The sequence below is a fragment of the Geotrypetes seraphini genome, chromosome 13 (assembly GCF_902459505.1).
Source record: "Geotrypetes seraphini chromosome 13, aGeoSer1.1, whole genome shotgun sequence".
In the NCBI taxonomy this organism is placed as follows: Eukaryota; Metazoa; Chordata; class Amphibia; order Gymnophiona; family Dermophiidae; genus Geotrypetes; species Geotrypetes seraphini.
The window spans coordinates 36,546,041-36,566,674 of NC_047096.1; the positions used below are offsets into that span (position 1 = coordinate 36,546,041).

General features: G+C 42.6%; 1 protein-coding gene across 1 annotated transcript in view; it reads left to right on the top strand.

The window, feature by feature from the left end:
* The window catches only part of CRTAM (cytotoxic and regulatory T cell molecule), a 55,131-nt gene that overhangs the window by 1,065 nt on the left and 33,432 nt on the right, over positions 1–20,634 (top strand). Inside the window, exon 2 of the mRNA XM_033918817.1 lies at positions 16,898–17,044. Within this exon, the coding sequence (XP_033774708.1) occupies positions 16,898–17,044 (147 nt within the window). The remainder of the gene's footprint in view (positions 1–16,897; positions 17,045–20,634) is intronic.

The window sequence follows — 20,634 nt, forward strand, 5'->3', positions numbered from 1 at the left end:
CAGCACATAACTCTTGATTGGCCTGCGTTCGAGGTTACCCCCCCCCCTAATCCAGATCCTTCCCCTGGACAGTACCCCTCCCCCAATCAGCACCCTCCTGGATGGTTTTCTCCCCACAATCAAGACCTCCTTATATGGCAGGTTGACTCCTGGCAACAGTGCCATTTTGAAATTCAATGACTTCCAGGTCAAGACTGGAGGAGAACTCTCTGCTCCACTAGACTACCTGGGAGACTCCTCGGTGAGTTCTTGAGTTGCTGGGAGGTGGGAGAAGGATCAGGAAACTGGGGGGATTCCTGTTGGGGTATGATCATGGGGCTCTTGATAGTGGGGAGGGGTACTGTCTGCAAAAGTTGCTGATACTCTCCAGGTGGATGCTGAGTGGAGGGAGTGGTACTGTCTGGAAGGGATCTGTATCATGGAATTGTGGGGGGAGGATTGGGTTGGGAGGCTGATTGAGATTTTTTTTTTCTATCTGCTTGAAGCAATTGCTGTACTTAACACCCTGTCTTGGTAGTCATAACAACTACATTGCGATAGTCGGTAGAGCGGTCCATGCCCAACCTCTGCCCAGAACCCTCCCCAACCCCACATTACATTACAATCTGACTTATATGCTGCCAAAGCCCTTACGAGTTCATGGCGGATAACAATATATTTCTATTACTGGGAACAAACCCAGTTAAATATAACGCAATGACAAATATTTAGGGGGGGGTCACGTGATGACGCGCTGCTGAGCGTTGGCTCTTCGCCTGAGCTCCGACCTTCCCCTGCTCTTAAATGCACTTCTACCATTGATGCAGTGCTAATTTCTGCCTTTTTTGCAGCGCATTCTGTGCCGCCTACCCAGCTGTGTTGGCGGGAGCGAGTACAAGCAGGTGGACCGAGTTTGCACGGTGTTATGCCGATCAAACTGAAGCCAACAACGCTGTCTCCCAAAATGGCGTTGGGGGAGACTCCGCCGCATACTACAGGAAGAAACTTTGCGGGAGCTCACGAAACATCTCTCTGCACTTATAGATGACAAGCTCACCAAATTCCAAATGTAAAAGTATTCTAAAAATAGTATATTAACCTACTGATCTTATTAAAATAAGGAGATCATTCCAAATTAAAGGAGCCTGATAAAAGAAGAAAGCCTTACCATGGGATTTTTACCATATGGTGGTCATTAGCATAGGCAATTCCGGTCCTCGAGAGCCGGAGCCAGGTCAGGTTTTCAGGATATCCAAAATAAATATGCATGAAATAGATTTACATCTCAAGGAGGCAGTGCATGCAAATCCATCTCATACATATTCATTGTGGATATCCTGAAAACCTGACCTGGCTCTGGCTCTCGAGGACTGGAATTGCCTACCCCTGGCATAGGCCTGTGCTAATGGTGATTATGTATTAAAATCCATGATACATACTTAATGCAATATCTTGAATATGCCAATAAGTGGGATCCAAGTACAAATCAGTTTTATGCAAGTCTCCTCTGGGGTCTAAATGCTCTAAACAGGAATATTGGACAGCAGTGTTTGCATGATTTTGTTTTGATTATTTAATAATTGTCTCCTAAATCTAAGTTAAGTTGTTTTTTCATTTGTTTTAGTTTGTTTATTGCCTCAGATTTGTTGTATGTTTCTTTTCATCAAGTATGGCTGGTATAAATTTTCATTAATTTGCAATACCTGCTCCCACCCCAGCCCTAGAAACACCCCTTCATCCTACCCCCTCATTCAGTCTCACCTCTCCCTTCCCTTCCCTTTCTCACCTCTCCCTTCCCTTTTCTTCTTCTCCCTGATCAGACTATTTACCTCACCAGCCAGTGATATAATTCTCTACCGCAGCTTGATAAAAGGAAGCCTAAGTTAGGTGTCACAAGGCATCTGTGATTAGGGCACCTAACAGCACCTAATCCAGGCACCGTTTATAGAATCAGTCTCGGAAATCAAAAACTGGATGTCCGTCAACAAACTGCCAACTGAGCACCTCCAAGCCCAAACTCCTTTGGATCCGCAAAGAATGCTGTGACCATGCTGGGACTCGACTACTATAACTGTGAAAGACCAAGTACGCAGCTTAGGAATGCTCCTTGATTGTAACCTGTCACTTTCCGACCATATTTCTCAGGTGGTATCTTCCTTATTTTACTACCTGCGACAACTCTGAAAAATAAGGAACTACTTTTCAGAGTCTAACTTTGCCCAACTACTCTATGCCTTAGTACTCTCCCGCATGGATTACTGCAATGTTTGTTCTCACGGTGAAGAACATACGTTTCCAGCATGTTCAAAATGCGGCAATCAGGCTTCTGATAAACCTCCGTGCCCGCGACCCAAGCTCTAGCGTCAGTTCACTGGCTGCCTGTAGCCAAACGTTATGTCTTCAAGGGCCTGATGCTAGTGTTCAAATACTTGCATGACACTGCAGCAGCCTACATGATGACTAAGCTTCCTCTGTATGTACCGAACCGGTCCCTTCTCTCCCAGGACAAAATATGCCTCAAAACACCTCCTGGTTGTGCCCTTCAACTGCAAACCACAAAGCAACAGTTCTACTCCCACTTCATACCGAGTCACTGAAGTCGACTGCCCCTGCAGATTAGATCCCTCCTCAGCATTAGAAAAGTAATAAAAACATACCTCTTCACCTAAATCCCTACCCTTGACCAATAGACTACAAAGAGATGTACAGTAAAACCTTAGTTTGCGAGCATAATTCGTTCTAAAACCATGCTTGGAATCCAAAACACTCGTATATTAAAGCAAATTTCCCCCTGAGAAATAATGGAAACTCAGACGATTCATTCCACAACCCAAAAACTTAAATACAAAATACTTTACGTACTTGTATTGCAAGACCTTGCTAGTTTAGAACAGTCACTACGCTCCTGCAGCGTCAGAGAGAGAAGAACCATCGCCTCTGTTGTGTTGATGTATACTGTATGTACTTGTTTTGCAAGACCTTGCTTGTTTATCAAGTTAAAATTTAATAAAATATTTTGCTTGTCTTGGAAAACGCTTGCATACCAAGGGCTCTTTTTACGAAGCCGCATTAGCGGCTTTGTTGCGCACGACTTATAATCATGCGCTAACCCCCGCGCTAGTCGGGAAACTACCGCCTGCTCAAGAGGAGGCGGTTGCGGCTAGCGCGTCCTGCAGTTTAGCGCGTGCTATTACGCACGTTAAACCGCTAACGCGCCTTCATAAAAGGAGCCCCAAGTTACTTGCAATCCAAGTTTTTACTGTATATTGGTACCAGAACAAGTATGTGTCACATAAGGATAACTTGTATCATACACTGTAACTTTCTGTGTGTCAAACCTTGAATTGTAAGGACAACCATAGCAAATTGTAACCAGTAAACGGTATATTATCATTAGCCTCTAGCATGTATGAAGTTAGGATAAAAACTTGTATCGTAAACTTGCACAGAAATGATGTATGTTATGTTACACCTGTAACCCGTTCTGGGCTCTTTGGGGACAACGGGCTAGAAAATGAATTAAAATAAATAAATATTATAGACTACTACTGTAGTACAACCCTAACATTTGGGTGGCCACATCAGCCACAGACCAGGAATATGCATTATCATACAATATTCTAGAAGTTACACATATAAGTGGAAGTTCTACCCATGTTCTGCCCACGTATATGCCCTCTGCATTTACATGTTCATGTTTATTTAAGATTTGACATACCGCTCCTGCATTTTATTGACCTAAGCGGTTTACAATGTATCAAACTAAAATGAAATTAAGTACAGTCAAACCTTGGTTTGCGAGCATAATTCGTTCCGGAAGCATGCTTGTAATCCAAAGCACTCGTATATCAAAGGGAATTTCCCCATAGGAAATAATTTAGAACAGTCACTACACTCTTGCAGTGTCAGAGAGAGAAGAACCAAGGTCTCAGTTGTGATGATGTGACACGTGTATACTGTATATACTCATATTGCAAGACCTCGCTCATTTAGAACAATCACTAAATTCCTGCAGTGTCAGAGAGAGAAGAACCATCGGCCTAATTGTGATGATGTGACACGTGTATACTGTATGTACTCGTATTGCAAGACCTCGCTCGTTTAGAACAATCACTAAACTCCTTCAGTGCCAGAGAGAGAACCATCGGCTCAATTGTGATGATGTGACACGTGTATACTGTATGTACTCGTATTGCAAGACCTCGTTCGTTTAGAACAATCACTAAACTCCTGCAGTGCCAGAGAGAGAAGAATCATTGGCTCAATTGTGATGATGTGACGCGTGTATACTGTATGTACTCGTATTGCAAGACATTTATATATCAAGTTAAAATTTAATCAAATGTTTTGCTTGTCATGCAAAACGCTTGCAAACCAAATTACTTGCAATCCAAGGTTTTGCTGTACTTGAGAAAAACTACCCTGTCTGTCCCGAAGGCTAAAGTACCTGATTAAAATAAAAATATGTAATACATTTCCAAGATCAAAAACCAAAGAAATAGAAATAATGAAAGAAGATAAAAAAAAAAAAAAAAAATTTAAGAGATAGAAAAGTCTCTGAGGTGGCTTGATAGTAAGTTCAGTCTGCAGAACCAGGTCAACCGGCCGCCACTGAAGAAGCAGGAGCAGGAGCCACGCCAGTGAAGACCACCATGACACCAGTCACCGGACAGGCAAGGCCAGGCGCTGCCGACAGCAGACCCCTGAAGTGAAGTTCAGTTTCCCTTCGATGTGTCCAATAACGCAGCTGCAGGAGTGGAAGTCCGCCGAGGAGAGGGGGAGAAAGGGCAGGCCACAGGAGATCCTCCAATGCCGGTATCAGTCCACCGCTGGTGATCATATTGAGGCCTTGCTGTATCGCGTCAATGGCTTCCCCCTTCTGCTGCTGGACAAGAGCCTGGAAAGGGAAAGCTGTGTTGAACCAGCTGATAGAACCCCCAGGAAGGGCGGCAGTTAGGAGAAATGAAAGAAATGCAATGTCACTTATGCAGAACAGCATAGAAGAACACAAAACTTTTAGTGTCATTTCAAATAGAGGAACTGTGGAACCAATGTTTTTAATGACAAAGTCTATTATAAAAACTACGATAAAAACAATCAATATGGCTAAAAATGCAGGCAGCTGCTGTGTACAAACATACATATAATCTAAAATGAACACATTGATGTATAATAATACCAATCCAATGAAGCTGCTATGAAAAAATTTGTATAAATGATGTGGACACAGCAGCAGTTACTTGCGTTTTTAGGCATATTGATTTTTTTTTATTATTGATGTATATTTTAATATATTTTTTATAATAAACTTTATCATCAAGAACATTGGTTCCACAGTTCCTTTTTTTTGTTTTGGATCTTCATCTTCCCTGTAGAAATTTTGGTGCTGTTTTTTGTTGTGGATTTCAAATAAAGGCACATCCTATCCTCTGCCACCACTAGCAGACTCAAACATTCGGTATATGATTTTACATTAAAATATAGAATTAGAAACGTCATAGAGTAATTAAACAGTTTCATACTTCCAGAAAGCGATACTTTTATTTTCTAAATAGTTTTTTAAAAAAACACAAAACTTCAGATATCTTGTGTGCACTGGAAATACCCCTTGTCACAGCCACCAATCTGCTGATGAAGTCATGGCAAATCCGTCTCCCCCTTAAAAGAAAGTGAATGTGGGTCTCTGTGTGCAGTGCAAGAGGAAATGCATAAAGCGTCTCAGGTTCAATACCAGACCTCAATGGCTTTGCTGAGAGTGATGTGTGCGCTGGCCCTGCTCCTCGGGAAAGGTAAGCTCGGTGCCTGTCATTCTTATACCCCTGCTGGATCTTAAAGCTTCTTCAAGAAACTGCTCTACAGATTCTTTAGCAACTCTGACATTTTTTTGTTAGGATGGGCCAGATGCTGTGTACTCCCCAGCTGCACTAAACCACAGTTCAGCTGATGTAAGAATGGCAGTGTATAAATATGAAAAAATGAATGCAGAGTATTTGGGGTTTAGCAGTACATTTAATAGAGTGTGGAGTCCATTGACTATATTTGTGACATCATAATAATTGTAATGTATTTATTTATTTATTTAGGTTGGTAGAATTCCTTACACATCCAGAGAAGGGAGGGGGGGAGGGAAAGAAAGATATTTTGTTTATTAAAATACTTAATTATAATAATATAATTACATAATTTGTCTTATTGTAGTAATTTGGTAAGGGGGGGGAGAAAATGATTGTTCTAAGTATAAATTGTATGTTTAATAATGCGTTTTATGAAATATTTATGTTTAGATAATTGTATTGCATTGTCAAAGTTTAAAAATCAATAAAGATTTATAAAAAAGAATGGCAGTGTTATAGACACAAAATAGCTGGAGAGCTAACTTAACTTAGAAATGGAATATGATGACAGATAGGACCAGAAAGCCCATCTTCACTGTCCGGTTCCATTCCTGTCACAATGCTCCAGACCTTGATATCTGGCTTTTCCTTCACTTCTTCATCACTAGGAATCCTTCGTGCTTATCCCAGGCTTCTACTACTGTTTTGTCCTTACCACTTGCACTGGGAAAACATTCAATAAAAAATATAGAACAATAACAAACAGGATATTAATATAATACTGTCTCATGCAGTTGACTCTAGAATGGCTTACAATAGGGAGGTAGAGAGTTCCACATTAAGGGAACTGCTGCATCAAAAAGATATAACAGTCATGGTACATGGGCTTGGCGTGCCACTGGGGCTTGCACGCATCTGTGAAGCTGAAAGCTAAGCCGTCGGTAGTTTCACTACCATCAGGGCCTCCCAAGACAGACAGGTTTCATCGGAGATGTCAGACTGATGATGACAACCTCAAATTTATACTGCGCAGAAGAAAGGCCCAACAGTCTACTTTTATATTCTGTATTCTGTCATTAGGACTCAAAGACGAGCGATTGCACCTAACCTAACCTGATAAAGCTAAACAAACGAGCCCCTTTTACAAAGCCATGGAAGCGAGTTGCGACGTGGCAAATGTGACGCAGCCCATAGGAATTGAATAGGCTGTGTTACATTTGCTGTGCGGCAATAACGACCACGGCTATATAAAGGGGTCCCTAACATAAGACAGTAAAAGCTATACTTACCATCCTCTTCATGCCAAAATAATTTTTAATGTTGCTCCCGAGTCTAGCTCCTTGGAGTTTCACATTGAAATCTTCAGTTCTAGAACATTCTTTTATCAGAAGGACTTGTGGTTTTTGTGCACTATTTATATCATGCAGATATTTGAATGTCTGTACCATATCCCCTGTCTCTTCTTTCCTCTAGGGAAGGAGTTCGTAACCAGTAGTGCTAGCACTGCCAAGGGGTGCAGAGAAGGGTCTTGAAATCTAGTACATAGTAAATGGTCATTTTAGTCAACAACGTTATGTACAATTGATGTAGCATTGTTGCTTTAAAGCATGACTTCATTGGTAGTATAAACTACTGTACTTTTAGCACCATATTGGCATTTAGTATGAATGCCTAATTCTGGTGCCAGGCAGTGGCATAGTAAAGCGGTGCTGGGGGGGAGGGACTGCCCCAGGAACTGTCTTCAGGGGGTTACCAGCGCTTCTCCACCCCCCCCCCCCCCACACACACATATCTCTTTAAATGTTCGCCGGCACGAGCAGCATCTTCCACTTGCTGCTCGCACTGACCTCGGCTCCCTTCTGACATCACTTCCTGGTCACGGGACTAGGATGTGATATCAGAAGGGAGCCAAAGCCAGCGCAAGCAGTAAGTGGAAGATGCTCGCACAGGCGAACGTTTCAAGAGGTATGCGGGGGCAGGGGCGCTCAGGCAGCAGGGAACAGTGGGGAGCGTCAAGGCAAGGCACCGACCTCCCTTGCTATGCCACTGATGCCAGGAGAGATAAAAGGTGGTTGGGGTTAGGTCCATGATACTCTCTGGGTGGTTGGGGTTGTGATTCAGCAACATATGTAGCTGTCAGCAGTCACTAATGAACATGTGGTTTAAGAAGGGGGTGAAAGGGTTTCAATGGTCAGTTAAAGGAGTGCAGGAATGAAAAGGTGAAGAAACCCTGCTCTAGGATATCGATAATGGCTTCCTTAAGTTTCGTCTCACATGACTTTTGGTGTAGATTGTGTCTGGGTTTGGTAGCCTCTCTCTCAATTGCCTCCATCCTGTGTATATCCTGTTAGAGGTATGGCTTCCAGAATTGGACACAATATTCTAGATCAGTGGTTTCCAACCCTGTCCTGAAGGACCACCAGCCTATCAGGTTTTCATGATAGCCCTAATGAATATGCATGTAGCAGATTGCATGCCTGAAACCTCCATTAGATACAAATCTCTCTCATGCTATCTAGGGCTATCCCAAAAATCTGACTGGATGGTGATCCAGGACAGGGTTGGGAACCACTATTCTAGATGAGATCTTATCAATGGCCCAACAGAGGCATCTTTTTGCTCATTATAGTTCTCCAAATACATATTCGTGTGCCTTTGGCTCTGCCCGGTGGCTGTTCATATTGTTGTGTTACCTGGGCATAGTCAGATATAATCACTAAGAGATCTTTCTCCAGTGCACATGTTTCTCAACTCCCTCTGCATACTGCTCCTTTAAAGTTTTGCAGCCCAAATGTATGGTTCGACATTTTTTTCTGCACTGGGCACTCCTCAAGTTATCTTTGGTCAGTTCTTATGTTGTTTACTCCCCCCCAGTGGTGTTTACTCTTTTGCAGACCTTAATGTCATCTACAAAAAGGCAAACTTTTTTTTCTTGTCTCTCTGTAATATCACCTACGAAGATATTGAACACAACTGGCTCCAGATCGATCTCTGATGCACTTCATTAATAATCCTTCTTTCCTCTAAATCAGGGATGTCCAACCTGTGGCCCCGTGAAGTATTTTGTGCGGCCCCGGTTGAGGGCGATGCAGTGTTTTCCTCTGCTGCCCCAGGGTGTTTACCGTCTTGCCGGCTTCCTCCTTTGTCTTGCTGCAGTGTTTGCACGTTTGTGCGGCCCCAGAAAAGGTTGGTATATTTATTGTAGTATTTGTTGAAGGTTTGCCAGTCGATAGTTGTGAATTGATCCCAGTTTAGGTCCGTTCTGGACCCTGGGTCTGGTTTGGACCTGTTCTTGTCTTGGAGGGTTGGAAAGTCCCCGTGGGGATTGGCAGGGGCAGTTATCGATTATCTTAATTTCTGTATTTTGGAGTTAAAGAAGTCTGCTAGGGTGTTGGCGGTTAGTGTGGGTTCTTCATCGCGGTTGGCAGTGACTGTCTCGAGATTGTAGAGATCGTTGACCAGTTTAAAGAGGTTACTATTGTTAATTGTGACATTTCCAATTTTTTGGGCATAGAAATTTTTTCGTTTATCCTTGGTTAGGGTTTTGTAGTTTTTTAGTTTGAGTCTCCATGCTACTCTGTGCTCTTGGGTTCCAGATTTAGTCCATTGTCTCTCTGATTTTCTGAGGTCCCTTTTTGCCTGTAGTAGCTCTAAGTCAAACCAACCCTCCTGGTTTGAAGATCTAATTCTGCTGGTTTTTAAGGGGGCTATTTTGTTTAGAATGTTTGTGCTGTCTTTGATCCAGGAGGTCATGATTTGGCCCGCTTCTTCGTTTTGTTTTGTGATGGTTTCGTAGTGGGACCAGAATTCGGTTGGGTCGATCTTGCCTCTAGTGGTGTGGGTTTTGGTGTTTCTTGCTTTTCTATTTTTGGTGGTTTTTTGTTGGTAGTGAATGGAGAAGCTACATAGTTTGTGGTCGGACCATAGGGAGTCTGTCCAGTTGTCTTGTTTCCATACGAATTTCGGAGTGGTTGGTTCTTTGGCGGAGAATGTCACCAGGTCTAACTGGTGACCTCTTTGGTGGGTTACGGTGGGTGGGGGTTTGAAGTAATCTAGCTGTGAGATTAGTAACCAGAGGTCAGATATATCTGGCTGATCTGTTTGCTCTAGGTGAATGTTGATGTCTCCGCATAGAAAGTTGTATGGACTTGCTAAAGAGTTGGTTAATAAAAATTCAGCAAAGTCCTCCCTGGCTACTGTCCATTTTTTTGGGGGGGGATATAGAAGAGGGTGATTGTTAGGGAGGAGGCAAAGGCCTTTGAAGTTAGTGAGGCGGCTAGTATTTCTAGGTTGGGGGAAGATTTGGTGTTGAGTGTGGTGCAGTTTAGTTGGTCTCTGAAGATTATTGCTAGGCCTCCTCCCCTTCCCCTGGTTCTGGCTAGGGACAGAATCTTGAAGCCTGGAGGGAGACAGTCTTTGATGATGATATCTGTGTCTGATAGCAGCCAGGTTTCAGCAAGTAGGACAAAGTCGGGATTGGTTTCGGTCAGCCAGTCTTTAATCAGGATGGATTTATTTCTCATCGATCTTATGTTTAGGTAGAAACCTTGAAGGTTCTGGTAGTTGGTGGGGTCTGTTGGGGAATTGTGGGAGTAGGCTAGTTTTTTCAGTGTTCTTTGTTTTTTCATGCGAGGCTTGGTTGGTTTGTAGGGGGGGGGAGGATTATGGGATGGGAAAGGGCCTGTATCTAGGTGGTCATGTGGTGTGTGAGGTGTGAGTGTGTGAGATCTGGATTTTACCAAGCGGTATGAGGAATAGTAAACTGGGATGGGGGCAGAGTGTATTGGGTCGGCTGTGCAGATCTTAATGGTGATTAGGTAGAGTAGAGCAGTATAGCGCAATGGTGAGAGTTGGGCCAGGCCATAGTGGCGCACTTGAAGGGGAAAGGGATTGTTGATGGAAGTTTGCGAAGGGGTGTTCTTACCATTTCTATAATGCTGAATGGCGTACGCAGTGCTGTTCATTTAACCCCCCCCCCCTTAAATTTCCACACAGGGTCCTCCCTTCCCCTTACCGGATTACCTTCTACAATTTGTTCCCTCCTGCTGCTTTTTCTAACCTTCAGCTGTAATGGCAAAACAAGAAGAAGCATGCACAGGGCCGCAATGCTCAGGTGCAAGCTGTCGGCTCTGCCAGTCTTCTGCCCCCTCTGGCATCAACTCCTGTTCCAAAGCAGAAGACCGGCAGAGCCGACAGCATGTGCCTGAGCACTGTGGATCTGCATGTGTTCCTTCCTGTTTTGCCATTACTGTTGCAAGTCAGAAGAAGCAGCTGTAGCAATGATGGCAGCAGAAGGGAGGTGACACCGGTGGTTGGAAAATGAGCACCCCTAGACAATTGCATCCTATGTGGCTGCACTGCTTGCGCAGCCTTTGGGAAGGCCCTGGGTTGACCTTATAATACAGTAGATTATGGTAACAGTTTCACAAACTATGAATTAAACAGCAGCGAGGAAAAATAGTCATTTGTACTATAGGTATTCTGAAAACCAGTATGCTGGAGTGTCTTCCTAAATTCGGAGTGTTATTTTGCCATTGTAGCTGAAAAGAGTGCTATCTTATTTCGTTAAGTGCCAATTTGTAGAAACAAAATTCTATGTTTTGACATTGTTTCAGATCACCGATTGAACCATATCCACATCGTTCTCTTCTTGGTTGGGCCGAGAACTTGTCAGCAGCCCTCATATAACATTCTTACATATGCAAAGGGGCCGCTGAAAGTTCTCGGCCCAAACAAGAAGAGAATGATGTGGAACCATGAAACTCACGTCATGCCACATTTTTTTTTTGACCCTTTTCATTTCATATCATGACTCCACACATCATTCTCTTCTTGGTTGAGCTGAGAACTTTTCAGCGGCTCCTCGTATAGCGACACAGTAATGTTGAGTAACCAATAGACTGCAAATTAAATTATTCATGCACTGTGGAATCGGTCTATATAAGATTTTAAACAAAAGACAGCATAATTTAAACGTTACTCTGGCCTCCTTTGGAAGCCAGTGTAAAGCTATATTCAGAGCCTGATATTTAGCCCATGCTGGCCAGTGATTTCTAAGGCATTGGCCAACATGAGCAGAATTTGTTCTGAATATTCAATGCCAGGCATAATCTGAGCATCAGTACTAAAAATCTGGATCTTGTCTGGCTGCTGGAAGGTATCCTGGTACTGGCAGATATTCAGACTGATATCTGGATAACTTCCTGGAAAAAGATTTAATTGATTAATCAAGGCGAAGCTGACTCCTAGCGACCATATACAGTCCATTGACTTTCTCCAGAATGTTCTGTCTTCTGTTTGTGTGTGTAGGCTTTTTAATAAAGCATACATTGTTGTTGTGATTGTATCAGTCCATCTTTTTGCTGGTTTTCCACACCTCCTTTTTCTTTCAACTTTTCCTAGCATAATTGGTTTTTCTAGGGACTCCAGGCGTTGCATAATATGACCAAGATATGATCATTTTAGTTTATTCATGCTAGTGAGAATTCAGGTTTTATTTGGAAATTGGTACGACGAGTGAGGTGATTAAATTTGCAGACGATACAAAGTTATTCAGAGTAGTGAAGACGCAGGAGGATTGCGAAGACCTGCAACGTGACATAAACACGGCCCTCTCACTCCTACTTCCTTTCAGCTTTCTTCTGAAATGGGTGCCATGACGTCTCGCAGCAGCTCGCGGTGCTACAGGAAATGCTGCGAGCAGCTGCAAGAGGTCGTGGCAGCTATTTTAGAAGGCAGCAGCGAGGAGGCAGGAGCGAGGGGGGCCGCACTCCACTTAGGCATCCTAAGAGTTTGGTGGCAAACTCTTAAATTGTTTAATTAATCTATTTTTGATTGGCTGAAAACTAGCCCAGTTAATTATCACACCGACTGAGCCAATGAAAACGACCCAGTGTGGGTAACTGTCAGCTCTACCCAAACTCCAGCCCCCAGACTTGCCATGGCACTTGTTGGATAGTGCTGTGGTGGTCTTCCCAGATTTTCAGTGGCACTGCCTGGTTATGGGCTGCAGAAAATCTGTTCAATGAGATTTAACTATGCAGAAATTTCTCATGCTCAGTTCAATCATTATAAATATCTGACTCTTAATTTTTTGCACTGGTACAGTTTCACTGGAATTAATGATGGACACCTTTTTATTATAATTTACCAATAGGCACTCTCTGAGGATTTTACAGATCTCCTCTGAGCTCTAACCTCAGAAGTCTGTGCTCATTGCCTACTTTACATACAGGCAGTCCCTGGGTTAAGAACGAGTTGCGTTTTTAAAGCTGTTCTTAAGTCGGATTTGTATGTAACTCAGAACTTGTAGATTTTAAGATTCTTGCTGCTTGCCTCTGCTCCCAGCTGACAAAAGGGCCAACTGTCCCTCTAAGGTACAGCATGCACAACCACGCACTGTTCTTAATGTGGCCATGCATCATTCCTGAATCTGCTGCAGGTGAAGTGTAGGAGTCTATGCCACTGGAAATACTGCTTAGTGAAATCAAATGAAGCCACAACCGCGTTCTTAAGTATGAGTCGTACTTAAGTCAGGTGTCTGTAATTTTCAAAACCATTTACCTGGGTAAATTAGTCTGACTGAAAATTGCCCTCCTTCACAATAAAGCTCATTTTCTAAGGGTATTTTCACTTTTATATGATGTTAAACATGTAAAATGTCTATTATAAACTCATCCCACGTGTAAAAGTAAAGCATGATGGTAAGAATGTGTGTGCTTCTAGGTGACTCAGATGTACGAGTGTGTTTGAGAGTGGGAGTTGGGTAGATTTGCGAAGATTTGCACCTACTCCCAAACAGATATAAATGTCTCTAGTTTCATTTTAGCTGCAATTTCTGCAGCTTTGCTGGGGCAGTTTTGGTCTGCTAAAAACACATACAGTAGGTCTTTATAAATAGGCTAAGAACAGTTGCCTTCCTGTCCTCTCAAACCTAGGTGACCTGTTTGAAAAATACCCACATCAAAAGGAGCATTTAGGGTGTATTTAGACTGAGGGAGGAATATAGCACATGCATGTGGCACAAGATATTTACCCCCTCTTGTCTAATCACATAGAAACATGGGTATAAATTGCACGGTAGTCTTAAGGCACATTCTACACATGAATTTTCAAAGGGAAGGCACCTACCTGTGCATTTTCCTTTTGATTATAATCTGCACAAAGTACATATATTAAAAGTGCTTGCAACTATCCTAGTTGTTTGAAAAGTGCTCGCTACAACATCCACAAGAGGGTGTTGATGACAATCAGCATAGCAACACCCCTTAGTCACTTGCTGGGCTAAGACCTAACCCTGCAAATTCTATAAATGGCGTCCAAAATTATACTTGTAATTGGATACGCAGGTTAAAATAAGGTCAGTTATGTACGTAACTTAGTTGTCTAATTAGCGCTAAATGTGCACTTAATTGGCAATATGTATCAATTGGCCTTAACAAAGACTAATTCGCAATAATTTTAGTTACACTTGAAACTGATTTATGCCCGTATTCTTTAAACTGAGTGTCTAATTTCCATGACGTGCAACTCCAAATGGGGCATACACCTGGGAGGGGCATGGGCAGGTCAAGGGCATGCCAAGTAATTACACATGATGTTATAGAATCAGTGTCATAGTAAGGGGGGGAGGCAAACCGCTCCAGGTGCTGTCTTGGTGGAGGCACTGGCACCTCTCTCCCCCTCACGCCATGCTCCTTCCCTCCATCCCTCCCCCTCCCCACCGTACCTCTTTAAATCTTCGCAATGCGAGCAATTTATCCGGCCTGCTGCTTGCACCGGCCTGGCTCCCCTCTGAAATCACTTCCTGTTACAGGGCCAGGAAGTGACATCAGATGGAAAGCCAACGCCAGCGTGAGCAGCAGGCAGGAGAATTTGCTCGCGCTGGCGAAGATTTAAAGAGGTATGGGGAAGGGAGGATGCAGGTGTGGCATGGGGGATGCAGAAGGAGTGGGGGGGAGGGTGCAGGGAGTGCTACCACCCCAGGCGCCTCCTACCCTCACTATGCCACCTTATAGAATACTGTCATTTATGTGCCTAACTGCCTTTGAGCGGGCATAAATGCTTAGGCATGAAAATACGGGCTCACACTGATTTTCTATAACAGCAGTTCCGTGAAGAACTGCCATTATAGAATTCACGCTTATCACACGTGATCCTAGTGCTTAACTTTAGGCAACCTGTAGAGAATTTATCCCTTGAATTCTTGACCTACCTTCTGAGCACAGGACTGAGGCACGTTGATGGAATGGAACATGGTATGGGGAAGTTTTGTCTATGCTCTCTCTTCACTATACCTGTAGATAAACGGGACACTACTGTTTTCAGTTTTGCTGGTCTGTCTCTTTATGAATATCCAAGCCGGTAGAAGAATCCTTATATATCTCATGGAATATATAATGGAATTATAAGTTCGGGGCTCTGAGCATAATTACTTGTACTTATCCCAGTTGCTAAATGTTAGCTTGGATTTCTTTTAACAATAAATTATAATGTGTAGCTCGTGCTGGGTTTAGGTAATTCTTCTTTTTGTAAAATGAACACAAACATTACCTTTGCACCAGCAGTCCTTGTAATTTATAGGATGTCTATTTATAAAGAGCATTGTAGCTAAAGGCGCATTAGCTGAGACTGAAATTAATCCTTGGGCATCCGAGAGTGATTTAAAGGACGCATAAAGAGCTGCAAAAGCCTGCCTGCCCGTAAGAGATGTCGAACATAAAATAAAAACCATAAGACCAAAACTAAAAAGTACATTAAAAAAAATAACCCTTTCCACTGCAGACTATGACTAACCAGCTTGGTGACTTCATATGCCACAACTCAAGATGGAGGGGACATCCTGGGCCATACTTTAGTCTTTTTAAGTTTTCTTGCCTGTGTAAATATGCTGTTTTATGTGAGGGGAATTCAATAAATAAGGTCAATTTAAGCATAGCATAAAAAACAGGAAAATCTCACCTTCATTATTGACTCCCTCACTTTGTAGAGAATTCAAGAGAGTGTGTACTTTCCTGATAGTGCGCACTATTAATGACATTGCCTCTCCAACAAAAACATTTTATAAAACCAAACACCTAATTTCTATGGCACGCACCTCCAGAGAGATTGCCTCTTACTCCTCACTTTCTCCCTACTTGCCACTTCCAATATTGTACCTACTCACAACCCACAGTACAATCTCTATCACTGATTGCCACTCATACTCTACTGTGCCACTTCTGGTCCCTGTCACTCTATCTGTATCCCTCCCTTCTAAGAACATAACATAAGAATTGCCATACTGGGATAGACTGAAGGTCCATCAAGCTTGTTTCCAACAGTGGCCAACCTGGGTTCCAAGTACCTAGCTAGATCCCAAGTAGTAAAACAGATTTTATGCTGCTTATCCTAGGAATAAGCAGTGGATTTCCCCAAGCCATCTCAATAATGGCTTATGGATTTCTCTTTTAGGAAATTACCCAAGCTTTTTTAAAACCCCGCTAAGCTAACTGATTTCACCGCATTCTCCGGCAACGAATTCCAGAGTTTAATTACATGTTGTGTGAAGAAATATTTTCTCCAGTTTGTTTTACTCACACCCCTTTGGATCACAAGTTGAAATCGTAACATTTGGGCCTTGGCAATGCATTGTACTGACACTCCAAGTCCTTAAGTGGCATGAGAAGATTGCATTGGGGGAGGGGGGACGTAAACAAAGCTGCTGTTGCTGGAGTTTCCTGGTTTCTCCACCAAAGTTTTGGTCTGGTTCAAGATCTACGTTGGTAATTCCATGCGATTGAACCATTTTCCAGCTGATTCTGCAGGGACTGCCTAATTCTGTGGCAAACATTTGTGGCTATGGTAGCCTGGAAACTCTGGCTATAGTTTTCTTATATTACACACCAAGTTCAGCTTTCAATTATTGGTTTGGCCTGTATATCTTCACAGTAGGTATGTTTTCAGCTCACGTGTGACTCTCTAAATGAGGATGTTTCTTGTGTCTGACCTTGTGTGAGATGTTTCCTACTGTTTGATGACTCACTTGTGCTACTACTGGGGAGCACACACAGGTTCACAAATACATTTGCATTTTTTTTTTCCAGGGGAATGTCAAAGCTCTCACACAGAAAATATAACTGTGGAGGAGGGAGAAATGTTAGCACTGAAGTGTCTGGTGTCTTTTGATGCTGAAGCTGCTCTGCAGTGGTCGACCCCTCTTGGGTTTGTTGTTTTCTTTAACAACCAGAAAGGTAGGTTGAAAGTTCAGACCCAAACTTTCCCTTTGTCTTCTGCGGGTCCAGATGAACATAAATGTTAACAGACAGTGGGGGGCTTCTGCCCACCCAGTATGATAGTGACTCATCCATTGCTTTACACACAGAGGAAATTTACAAACTGGAAATCACATCTCTGACCTGCTGGTTTAGCTCAAAAAATGTCCTGACCAGAATTATCTTCAGTCTTCTTCATAAAGTTAATGTTAGTGGTGGTACTAGCTGAGGGAGGAATAGAATGGTGGTTAAACTTATACATGCCACATTTCTAAATTTAAGAAGTTGGGAAGGCTAGTGAGCTGTAATGCATTCTGTTGGACTTCCACATGTAAAAAGCTTTTTTTTCCTTTAGAAGCTCACATGCTACATCTTTATGCTGTAATGGAAAGTATCAAAAGACTATTTTTCCAAGACCAATACAATTATTAGAACTTAAAAAATGAGAACCCTCATAAATACTAAAAATATATATTTTTACAATTACATAGAAACATGAAGGCAGATAAAGGTAAATAGCCCATCCAGTCTGCCCATCCACAGCATCCACTATCTCCTCTTCTCCCTAAGAGATCCCACATGCCTGTCTCACACTTTCTTGAACATGGACACAGTCTTTGTCTCCACCACCTTTACCGGGAGACTATTCCACGCATCTACCTCCCTTTCTGTCAAAAGGTATTTCATTAGATTACTCCTGAGCCTATCATCTCTTAACTTCATCCTGTGCGACATAGTAACATAGTAAATGACGGCAGATAAAGACCTGAACGGTCCATCCAGTCTGCCCATAAGTTATACCCATTAAAAAAAATACATGATTAAATTAACTTGTCTCTTCTTTGATGTTTCTGGAAAATAGACTGTAAAGTCCACTTGGTATTGTCCTAGGTTCCAACTGCTGAAGTTGCCATCTAATCAAGCCATTGTGACATCACTGCTGAGGTTGACTCTTAGGCATTGGTGGAATGAGGCATTATGACATCACAATCTCAGCTCTGGAATGTTGCTACTCTTTGGGTTTCTGCCAGGAAACATAGTAAATGATGGCAGATAAAGACCTGAACGGTCCATCCAGTCTGCCCATTGGTTATACCCATTACAAATACATGATTAAATTAACTTGTCTCTTCTATGATATTTCTGTAAAGTCCACCTGGTATTGTCCTAGGTTCCAAATGCTGAAGTAGCCTTCCAAGCTCACTCCAGTCTATCTAATCATCCCGTTGTTTGCATGATATCTACTGTAAAGTTTGGCCTGTAACGTCCTCATGTTCCAAATTAATGGAGTTCCCATTGATGCCCTCCCCAGCCCATCCTACACCGAATCACCATATATGGGACACAACTGTACAAGTTTGTCCAATACCAGCCTTAGCTCTTTAATTTATGCGTTAGTTTTCTAATTAGTTAATTAATTAATTTTCTAATTAATGCGCTCTCATTCCAGAGCTTCCTTTCAAATGAAAGAAACTTGCCTCATGCACATTTATGCCACGTAGATATTTAAATGTCTCTATCATATCTCCCCTCTCCTGTCTTTCCTCCAAAGTATACATATTGAGATATTTAAGTATACATATTGAGATATTTATGCCTTATGACGAAGACCATCTACCATTTTAGTAGCCTTTCTCTGGACCGATTCCATCCTGTTTGTATCTTTTTGAAGGTGTGGTCTCCAGAATTGTAAACAATATTCTAAGGGCTCCTTTTACAAAGGTCCGCTAGTGTTTTTAGCGCACGCACCAGATTAGCACGCGCTACCTGAAAAACTACCACCTGCTCAAGAGGAGGCGGTAGCGGCTAGCGCGCGCTATTCTGCGCGTTAAGGCCCTAATGCACCTTTGTAAAAGGAGCCCTAAATGTCTCAGCAGGCAAGTTATGTGCCTCCTTGCTGCATTCTTGCATCTGTAGTTGCACATGACCTATGGCTGGTATATCTGAGGGTGTGCAAATGTCAGCCATGTCAATGGTGGCTTACGCTAGTGACCACAGATTGTGTTTAAATGTAGGAAAAACAGAGGTGATATTTATTGGAAGGAGTGGGGAAGATTTATGGCCTGATTCCTTAATGTATTAGGAGTGACATTATCTGTGAAGAAAGAAATGACTGTTATAGGAGTTGTGTTGGATTCAAGATAGCGTAGCTGGTTTTAAGAAAGGTTTGGACAATTTCCTGGAGGAAAAGTCCATAGTCTGTTATTGAGAAAGACATGGGGGAAGCCACTGCTTGCCCTGGGTCGATAGCATGGAATGTTACTACTCTGGGGTTCCGGAATCTTTTATTACTCTTTGGGATTCTAGAATCTTGCTATTCTTTAGGATTCTTGCTACTCCTTGGGTTTTGGCCAGGTACTAGGGACCTGGATTGGCCAATGTGAGAACGGGCAACTGGGCTTGATGGACCATTGGTCTGACTTAGGAAGGCAATTCTTATGTTCTTAACAATGAAATGGCAAATAGTCAAGACTGTTTTAGACAACTTCACATGCTATATTGTTTGAAATAGTTGATCTCCCCTTCTGACTTCAGAACTTTTCTACAGGGAATGGTTTTGTCCAGACTGGACTACTGTAAAGCTCTGTATCTTGGGATTTTTGAAAAGCGAGAGAGAGAGAGCATTGCAGTTAGTACAAAATGCTGCAACTAGACTGGTTATAGGGTGTTGATTGGATGGCATTTATTATGCCGGTTTTGAAGAAATTGCATTGGCTGCCAGTTGCATACGGCATAAGGTGATTTTTGTGATTCATCAAACTACCATCAAGCAATATGGTATATTCGCCAACTTGTGGTTACCTTATCAGCCAAATAGATCTTTGCGATACAAAAATCAAAAGTTATTGTACTTGATAATGCGGGGGAGATATGCAGACCACTAGGCCAATGACTCTTTGTACTGCTGGCGCTAAGTTGTGGAATGCTATGCTAAGACTATGTTCAAACCGGTTACAATTTAAGAAACAGTTAAAAACCCAGCTGTTTGCTACAGCATTCCTGTAATGTATCTGGTTGATTTTGGAGTAGAAGAAATTAATTAAGAGTGAAGATTTTAGCATTTAATTTTGCGATGTTTATCTTATGTATCTTTATTGCTGTAAATCATTTAGTAGTCCTTTTACTAAGGCGCGGAAGCCGATGTAGCGCATGCTAAAAATTAGCGTGCGCTAAATGCTAACACATGCTAATGCGTCCACAGGATATAATGGACGTGTTAGCGTTTAGCGCACGCTAACTTTTAGCATGCGCTAAAATGGCTATTGCGCCTTGGTAGAAAGGACCCCTTAGTTTTTAGATGGTATATAAATTTTTAAATAAATATTGTATAATGCAGTGTCTTGCAAACTGTTTCCAGCCGTGGCACACTAAACAGGTGGCTGTGGCTCGAGGGCACCCAGAAGTGTGCAGCGTCGACATGACGACATCACACACACATGTGACATCATCATGTTGACGTCTACGCATGCGCAAAGACTCTGCAGATGGGGCCTTCAACCGGCAGTGGAGGGGGGGGTGCCGGGGAAGAGATGCACCGGCTGTCTACAGGACATGCCTCTCTCCGCAAG